Genomic DNA, 9752 nt, shown 5'->3' on the forward strand with positions numbered 1-9752 from the left:
CTGTCTTTTTGATCAAATAAATGCAGCCTTGGTGAGCATAAGAACATTAATATTTCAGAAACACAAAAAAATCTTACCAACCCCAAACTTTTGAATGCTAGTGTAAATTACGCTCATCATCACAGATGCGCCTTATTGCGGAGAGCAGGTGCTTAACAGAATTTTCTTCTATAAAACTTTTGTGTACATACCGGTATACTGGTGCCATGATCAATAGAAATTCATCAAATGACAAAGAAAAGAGCTTATACCCGGGCATCTGTCCAGAAGTGCGGTGTAGTCAAGCGCACTTTCAGCATTTTAAAGATGCGATTGCAGTGGTTGAATGATGCTGTACAGACCCAGTATATCCAGCATACTTGAGTCCTTTAATGCGAGTGCATTTCTGGAGCTGTCAGTCAGCTTTTATAATCAGTGGTTGTTGTAATACATGTGTAGATTTGTGTTTTCCTTGACGGTTGTACTGTTCTGGAAGTGGTGGTGTGCTTTTTCTCCGTCTGGTCCATCGTGGGACTGTCAGGTTTCCACACCTACCTGATCAGCTCCAATCAGACCACCAACGAAGACGTGAGTACCTCTCTTTATGCTTTATCTCCAGTATTCTTTAACGAAACAAACATGTTGCTGTGATAATAGTCAGTTGAATCTGCATTGATCATAATGACATGACAGGAGACAAAACCAGTCATACAAACAGGGTCCAAAATTAACTTTATATGTATATATTTATGTATGTGGAAAAACAATTATTATCAACCCTCATTCTGACCTTCTGTCTGAAATTATCTGTTTTTTAAGGCGCGGCTCCTTTAAGGCTGGCCAGTAAACGGCTACTATTATGATTGGCTAACGTTATTGCATAGGAAACGGTATCAATGCACTATTGCACGTAAATAAGTGTTTTAAAAAACATTTTTATAAAAAACAATATTATCCATATAAAACAAATATTTACAGACAAAGCATTATGAAATCATTTACTTATGGTTTATGATTCAGCTGCTGTCAGATTCATCTGTCAACAAAAGTCTCTTTGTGAACTCTGTTACACTGTGCCTCGATCTCTGTATTATACCAGTCTTTAAATGCAAGATATTTAAAGTGTACTTGAAATATACTTGCAATAGTTCAACTTTAGCACAATCAAATATACTTAAGTATATCTTTAGTTGGACCTCAGCACTATTTCTGGATAACTAAAGTACATTAAGTACAAAATGAGTAGTTCCAATTTAGCAGACTTTAAGTATATCAAAAGTGCAATTGCAGGGTATTTATATTGAGTACATAAATATGTAAATGTATTTGTAGTAGACTTAGCATAATGTAAATGTATTTCAAATATATTTTAGTATATTTATTTTTCACTAGGAAAATATTTACGTCCTGTACATTTTCCCACGTACCCACCTGCAGATTAATTTTGGACCCTGCATATTAAGTTTATTTAAATCTGTCCCTCTGGATATAAACCCAGATCAAACAAGACACTGGGAAAGTTACAGAAAGACAATTAACGAGCACTTCAAAAGACTTGGTTTTGAAGATCAGTGGGTATTTCTCACCATAGCAAAATATCCTTCTTTCCATCCTCACCCTGGTTCATCCCTGAGTTCATTAAGGCTGCCTGTCGTCTCTCTGTCTACTCTGATGTTGGCAGCTTGTCCCTCTCAGCTACTGTAGTTCTCAACGGTCACATCACTGTTTCAGATCAAAGGTTCATGGTCATCCAAACGAGGCAAAGGCAACTACAACCCCTACAGCTACGGAAACTTCATCACCAACTGCTGCGCTGCACTGTGCGGACCTCTACCGCCGAGGTGAATGCAACAACTAGGCTATTTTATAGTATACTGTTTACTTCATACTGCACAGCATATACTGTACACTGCTTTTTGTTTGTTGTTGTTGTTTAGTTTGACAGTATGCAGTGACCAACTTTTCTAAAAGTAGTATGCTATATAGTGCCACTACACTAACAGTGCCCTTCCACTTTTTCAATGGTTAATTGAAATGGTTAATATTTTTCATTAATTTCTATCATAGGGATAAAAAATAAAAAAATCCTTTATTAAAGCGTTATAAGCAGGGGTGCACATAACTGGTGTGCAGGTACGCATGCTTGGTAAAAATGAACCATGCGCACCAGAAAACGTGGAGGGAATCGCTATTGAGTACCAGCATTTTTGGGGACACTGACACGTTTACTTGCTGGAGTAGGATTTTTCTCCATCTCTGGGAAAATAGCAATCATGATTAGAGCTGCACGGTAGAGCCCTTTTAGCAGTTAGCAGAATGTTTTAGCATTGATAACGCGATGTGCGTATCCACAAAATAGGATTGCAACATCGCAAACGACATCGCAGGATGTCATGCACGTTTAGGGATCTTAGTTGATCGGTTTCGGTTCAGAACACATGCGATTCGCGGATTAATTGTACATTTTACCCATCATAGAGTGAAAGTATATAATTTGCATGTGTTTTTAAGTCCTGTCCGTTTAAACATTTAGCGCAAGAACAAGACTGGAACAGACACGTGCACACACAATGAAGTCAATTAAGCTTTTACATATTTTACATTTGATTATTCAATGTCTGTACCTGAATACAGTTAGACTTACCTGAAAAACATAAAGCACTACTAAATAAGTATACATTTGTGATGACGACAGCTTGTAGGATAAGTGTGCCGCATAAAGTGTGAGTACCAAGCTCCAGGTGCTCCCTTGACAACCAGACCAAAAAAGTGATTGCAAAATATGCATATATATTATTATTATATAATTATGTTACCTAATTATGTTGCATGTTTATGTGAAGTGATTATTTTCAATAATCTTACAAATATATCAAATTTTCTATTAAATACAGTAAACATTTAATAACATTGTTTATGTGATGCCTAAATTAACTTGAATTTAAAATGATTTTAGTTTTTAGGATTTATTTTAAATTTAGACACTATTGTGTAATACAATTAAGAACAAATGTTATATAATATCGATCCACTTATTAGTTATCAGCCATAACTTGAAATTATGTATTGGCTTATCAATATCAGTCATTTTATTTGGCGAATCCCTAAATCGAACATTTTAATACTTTTTTTTTTTTTTTTTATGTTGATGGAAGCTTAGTAGATTTTAAGAAATCACTGCCATAATTCAAGGGTGTTATACTGTAGATGCTTGCCAGGACATTGCTATTTGGTTTCTAGGATGTTCTGGCTCAGATGAAGCTTAGGTTCATGCGTACATGCAGTGTTATATTGTCAAAAACATACTAGCACACCTTTTCTCAACAGGCCTCATGATTTGCAATAGTTCAAGGAATAGTTCACAAATGAAATTGGTCATCAATTATCCTTATGTCATTTTAAACCCATAAAACTTTTGTTCATCTTTGAAACACAAATGAAGATATTTTTTATGAAACTGAAAGATTTTGGTCCCTCTACTGAATTTAATCAATGTGAATTCAGTGTGGTTACACTTCATTGCGATGGTCCACTTTATACATTCTACTAACTATGGGAAACTTTGCAACTACATGTCAACTAACTCTCATTAGAGTAATAGTAGACTGTACTAGACATAAATAGTAATCAAAGTCTTCTAAATGGATATGAGTGCTTGACACGCAAGAACCAATAAGGTTAAACTCAATTCCAACACAATCTAATAGGTTCATTACTATATTAGGTACTGGTGAATTGGTGGGTAATTTGTGTGAATTTGTACGTTTTTGTCCGATCTGCTACGTTGTCGTTTCTACATCCCTACAATGCTTTGTGTTCTTTACATCTTTCATATCTCTGCATCAGAGAATTTAATTGCCAGTCGACAGAAAAAGTCCATTTCAAATAAGACAGTCATCAACTTCCATAGAAAATCATTATCCAGGCAAGATATCAGTCAAGCGATTCCTGCTGATCTTGTAAAAAGATCGGTGAACTCAGCAGGTTTCTCGCTCATTCATTTAAATATGAGAGGTAAAAACCAATCAGCATTCTCGCTCCAGGAAGTGCAAATATCTTAGATAACCGAGAAGCGTTCCTGAATGGGTTCAGATGGTGCGTGAGGAGGCCTGCTGACGTCGAAACCTGCTCACTCACCCACACAAGAGTTCTGCATGCCATTAATGAGTTTCTCATGAACGCAAAGCAGAAGTGGGCACAGCATCACTGGCTGCCATCTGCTGTGTGTGTGTGGGCATGTTGAGTTGGAGGAGGACTACACACACACACACACACACACACACACACACACACACACACACACTACACACAGATCCTCCTCTCTCCACCTGCTTTACCCATGTTCCCTGACTCACAGTATTATAAAAAATATGTATTATCAAATCCTTTCTCTTTGCAGTTTGATTGACAGAAGAGGTTTTGTGCTACCAGACACCCCGCAGCCCGCGGCCCAGACAAACGGCACCGGTGCCTGCCCCCCCAATCAGGTCCAGAGTCACATGGTAGGCCGGCCGTACTCTGACCTGTGTGTGTGTGCGTCCAGTCTGTTGTACTTCAGCCGTTATAATGAAGCCATTTATGTTCAAACCACTTCAAGGTTTTAGCACAGCATTTGAAATGTATAGTGGAGTCTAAAAGTCTGAGACCACATTGAAAGTCTGTGTATTACACAGTTTCCCAGCCTGAGTGCTGTGATTGTTAAAGGGGGACACACAACAAAATTCTTATTAATTTTTCAAATAATGAAAAAATACACTACCATTTAAAAGTATTGAGGTTGGTAAAAAAAAAATTTAAACGTTTTTGTTGCTTATTTTTTTCCAAAAATATTTGAGTATATTATGTAAACTCAGTATATTACAATTTGGAATTTAATATTACAATTTATAATAAATGTATTTAATTCACAATAATAAATTATTAAAAAATAAATATATTTTACAACTCAAACCTTTGTCATGCTGATTATATGATTTGTAATGAAAATAAATGTATTAATTTAAATATGCAAAATAAAGCATTTTCATTAGTGGTCTCAGATTTTTGGACCCAACTGGTTTGCTCAACCCAACTGTGTGTTCGGACATGAATCTCTCCCTCGCTGCTTCGGATTATCCGCAAAGTTAATTTGGCACAGGTTTACGCCGGATGCCCTTGCTGATGCAACCCTCCCAATTTCCCTTGGGACAGGTTGCACTAGTTGTGCAACCTTAGTGGTTGGGATACTTATTTTGACTTGAAACTGCTCAACATAACGCACTGATCATGAAACATCTGTGTTTTTGGCACAGACGTGATCAGTGCTTAATTCTCTGATCCATTTATACATGCATTGACAGCAGCATTAATGTGATTTGAAGACCGTGTGGGCTGGTGTGAACAGATCAGTGCTCATGAATACTGATGGCTCACTGTCTGGATTCAGTTTCATCAGCCATATCATATATCAGCCACTGATTTGATGGCAATTATTCAATCCCTTGAGGGATCCAGTGGTTGCGTCGTGTAAGCTTTCAATTTTAGGTTTTAAAATGTATTTTTATAGCATAAATCTTTGACATTTTCAAAACTAATACTTGAATCTATGGAAAGATTCATCCATCATCTAGATGGGCGAATCTTACAAAAATGGATCCTGGTCACATTTTACCTTAATCAATGAAGAAAATAAAGCCTATTTTATGGACTTTAAAAAAAAGAAAAGAAAGAAATTCACTGTGGATTTACATGACAGTTAAACACACAAACACACACTATTCAAAAGTTTTGGGGTATTTAAAATTCTAATAAATTCTGTTCTTTCGAACTTTCTATTATTCATTGAAGGGTCCTGATTTTTTTTTATGTAGTTTTCTTGGTGAGCATAAGAAACTTCAAAAACAAGCATTAAAAGAATTTCCATGCTTCATTTTCATGAGAAAAAAAACCCTCTTGGTTCAAAAATAGGCTTTTTCCATTAAGTAAAATATTATGTCGTTTTACTTATGATTGAGATGAAATATGACCTCAACATGTTCTCATTCTCCCAGATATTACTAACTTAACCTCTATATTATTTTTCTGTCTTTCTTTCATTCTACTTTTGGTCAGCAACACTTTCTAACCTTTTAAATCTTAACCTTCTAATAATTATTTTGTTGTAACCAGTCTTATCTGACCCAGGGCTCCAAAACAACAAAATACCTATATAAAAAAATACATATGGTATTTTTGCGCCAATACATTCATCACTAAGTAGAGGGTATCCAAAATATACAATGCCAAACTGGACTGGTTGCTTGACTGGTTGACCATGAACAAAATGAAGCCAGCATCTAAAACACAACATATGCTAAACAGGAAAGATTCTTTATGATACTCAATCATCTGCCAGGTGAAACCATAGTAATAACACACCTCTTCTCAACAATATGCACAAGTTTGGAGCCCTGTGACTTGTTTTTCTGTAAAAAAAAATTATTCTTTGTTGGGTCTGACTTCCTCCTGGCTTTCCCTTTTCTCTCTCTGTCCTTCCTCCTTCCTCCTAGTGTGCTCAAGACCAGTGCATTCAGAGCACCAAATTCGTTTTGCAGGCCGCCACCAACCCGCTGCTCCACAGTCAGCCCATCATTCTGGGCGGAGGCCCGACCCTGCAGGCCAAGAGCTCCCTGGGCGGCCCGTGCTCCACTCTGAGCCCCTCCCAGCCCTCGCTGCCCTCCTCTATCCCCGGCCTCAGCTGTGGAGGAGAGCTGTTGGCCCTGCGGGACTCTGAGATCCACTGTCACCATCACCTACACCATCAACATTTCATCAGCCCGGAGGAGACGCCCTCCCCGCCCACAGCTCTGCCCTGCGCCACCCATTTGGGTCACCATGTTCACCCGGCACAGCTCTTCAACCCGGTCAGCCAGGACTCGCTTCATGAAGACTCAGTGCGGGGTTTGGTGAAGCTGAGTTCAGTGTGAGCTGTTTTTAATGGCGTCCTGCTGAACTAGACCACAAGCCATACAGTACTTTACACACGAACAACAGCTTCTACCAGACGTGTCTGATACTTTAATGGAGGTCAGCGGACACCCGGACAACTTCCTGAGTACCAAGTGAGGACCAAAGCTAGTCTTCCAGCTCTATTACTACTCAACTGAGCTGTTTTTCTTGTAATGGAAGCTTATTTTCGCCACATAATAAAAATATAAAAAAGGTAATTGGAACTTTCTCACAATTCTGACTTTTTTGAATTGCGAGATGTAAACTCAAAATTCAGAAGACAAAAACTTAGCATTGCGAGCTATAAACTCAAAATTCCAAGAAAAGTCTGAATTAGCGAGATGTAAACTCATAATTCCAAGAAAAAAGTCTGAATTTGCGATATGGAAACTCAGAATTCCAAGAAAAAAACTCTGAATTGAGAGATGTTAATTCATAATTCCAAGAAAAAATAGTTTGAATTGTGAGATGGAAACTTAGAATTCCGAGAAAAAGTCTGATGTGCGAGATGAAAACTTAGAATTCCAAAAGTGTGAATTGCGAGATGTAAACTCAGAATTCTGAGAAAAAAGTAAAAATTAAGACATGTACACTCAGAATCCTGAGGAAAAATGTCTGAACTGCCAGATGTAAATTCATAATTCCAAGAGAAAAAAAGTCTGAATTATGAGATTCTCAGAAAAAACTCAGAATTCCGAGAAAAGTCTAAATTGAGAGATGAAAAGTCTGAAATGCGAGATGTAAACTCAGAATTCTGAGAAAAGTCTAAATTGTGAGATGTAAACTCAGAATTCTGAGAAAAAATCTAAATTGAGAGATGTAAACTCAGAATTTCCGAGAAGTCAAAATTGAGAGATATAAATTCATAATTCCAAGAGAAAAAAAAAATCTGAACTGCGAGATGTAAATTCATAATTCCAAGAAAAAAATGTTTGAATTGTGAGATTGAAACTTAGAATTCAGAGAAAAAGTCTGATGTGCGAGATGAAAACGTATAATTTCAAAAGTCTGAACTGTGATATATAAACAGAATTCCGAGAAAAGTGTGAATTGCGAGATGTAAACTCAGAATTCCGAGAAAAGTGTGAATTGCGAGATGTAAACTCCGAGAAAAAAGTCAAAATGAAGACATGTACACTCAGAATCCTGAGGAAAAATGTCTGAATTGCCAGATGTAAATTCATAATTCCAAGAGAAAAAAAGAGTCTGAATTGTGAGATTCTCAGAAAAAACTCAGAATTCCGAGAAAAGTCTAAATTGCGAGATGTAAACTCATAATTCCAAGAAAGTCTGATAATTCCGAGAAAAAATCTAAATTGAGAGATGTAAACTCATAATTCCAAGAAAAAAAGTCTGATAATTCCGAGAAAAGATCTAACTTGAGAGATTGGGAGAAAAAATAAAAATGTGCAATTCCGAGAAAGTCATAATTATGAGAAAGTCACGATAACGTATTCAGTGGCATAAATAAGCTTCCATGTTTTTTTTAATAGCAGCCACCCCTAAGTGGCTCTATAAAGCGCAACAGTGCACTGCTTTTTCAAGTATTTTTCCCATTCATTTCTCCATTAAGACTTCAATAAATAAAAGCTTAAACAAAACCAACCAGCACTGACATGAATCATTACAAATTTAGATTTCAAGAAAAAATGGAAAGGTACAAAGAGAGCATGAACTACTCCTCCCATGAAGCATTGTGAACGTCATAATTAAAAAAAGAAACTGCGGTGTAATATAAAACAACACCTTTTAAGCTCACAACAAAATATTCTGACTGTTGTAATTCACAATGCTGCATTGCAGTGAGTGACCGATCGTTGCTGAGCTCTTTTGCAGCGATTTACGTTTCCATAGTAACAATGACTCCTGGTTGGTTGGTTTCTTTCTATTCAAGATTACAGTGTAGTGGGATTCGGCTATTAAAAATATATTTTAAAAAGACATTGAAATCACAGACTAATGGCTCCTACAGCAGCATATCTTGACATTTGAAAGGCTCTTAAAAGGTTTTTGTGCTATTAGGGTTAGAATTCACTTCCTCCATGGAGAAAATAAATGGGAGTTTTACTTTTGGAAGCTGTGCTTGTGCTCTTGAGGTGTCAGTCAGCCCATAAGCGGGATCATTTTGTGATCAGCACATTTGTGGTCAAGTATTCACAGAGAATCACTTGGGTTTTCGTCTGTTTGTACAGCCTGTGATTCAAACAAACTCGTCTGACACGTTTGGTCATACAGTGATAGAGACAGACAAACTTTAATGCGACGTCACTGCCTTTATCTCTCTCTCGGGGGTTCTGTCGACAATATTAGTGGTATTATCTATGATAATTATGCTTTGGTTATATATTGCATCAAATTTAAACCAGGTGCCACCACAATATGGTCATGTGATTATGTGCCAAAATGCAGTTTACTGGTTTTCAGCTACAAAAGTGGATTATTGTGGATGTTAATAAATTCACAACTTTTTTCAAAGCTCTGATTGGTCTTTATTTAACTTACTTGTTCTTTGTGCTGTAAAATCTTTACGGATTGTTATAAAGTAAATGTAAGATTCATTTTTATATTGTAAGTAATATTTCAATATTAACACTTACTGGACTGAAGCATTTTAGGTTTACTTGATTATCCGTCGTATTTTGTTAAATGTGAGTATCAAATATCAGGCTTTTGAGGAACATTTATTTGTACATTTCTCAGTCATCATTTAATTGTTATGTTTAAAAATCATAAAACTAAGCTTTTCAATTTCATCTTACCAAGACACATTATTGGAAGATATAGAGTAACAACTGATATTAAATGTA

The 9752-nt window shown here is 36.6% G+C and overlaps 1 protein-coding gene across 4 annotated transcripts in view; it reads left to right on the forward strand.

Moving 5' to 3' along the window:
* Window positions 1–9411, forward strand: part of zdhhc14 (zDHHC palmitoyltransferase 14) — a 24896-nt gene extending 15485 nt beyond the window's left edge. For 2 of the 4 annotated variants that reach the window (XM_079639197.1, XM_079639196.1), the window contains 4 exons: window positions 465–567; window positions 1711–1820; window positions 4379–4481; window positions 6507–9411. In XM_079639197.1, coding sequence (XP_079495323.1) covers window positions 465–567; window positions 1711–1820; window positions 4379–4481; window positions 6507–6923 — 733 coding nt within the window. In that variant the 3' untranslated portion in view covers window positions 6924–9411. The remainder of the gene's footprint in view (window positions 1–464; window positions 568–1710; window positions 1821–4378; window positions 4482–6506) is intronic. The other 2 variants (XM_079639199.1, XM_079639198.1) reach the window with 1 other exon arrangement.
* Window positions 9412–9752: the final 341 nt, after the last annotated feature.

The sequence above is a fragment of the Phoxinus phoxinus genome (genome assembly GCF_949152265.1).
Source record: "Phoxinus phoxinus genome assembly, chromosome: 16".
NCBI lineage: Eukaryota > Metazoa > Chordata > Actinopteri > Cypriniformes > Leuciscidae > Phoxinus > Phoxinus phoxinus.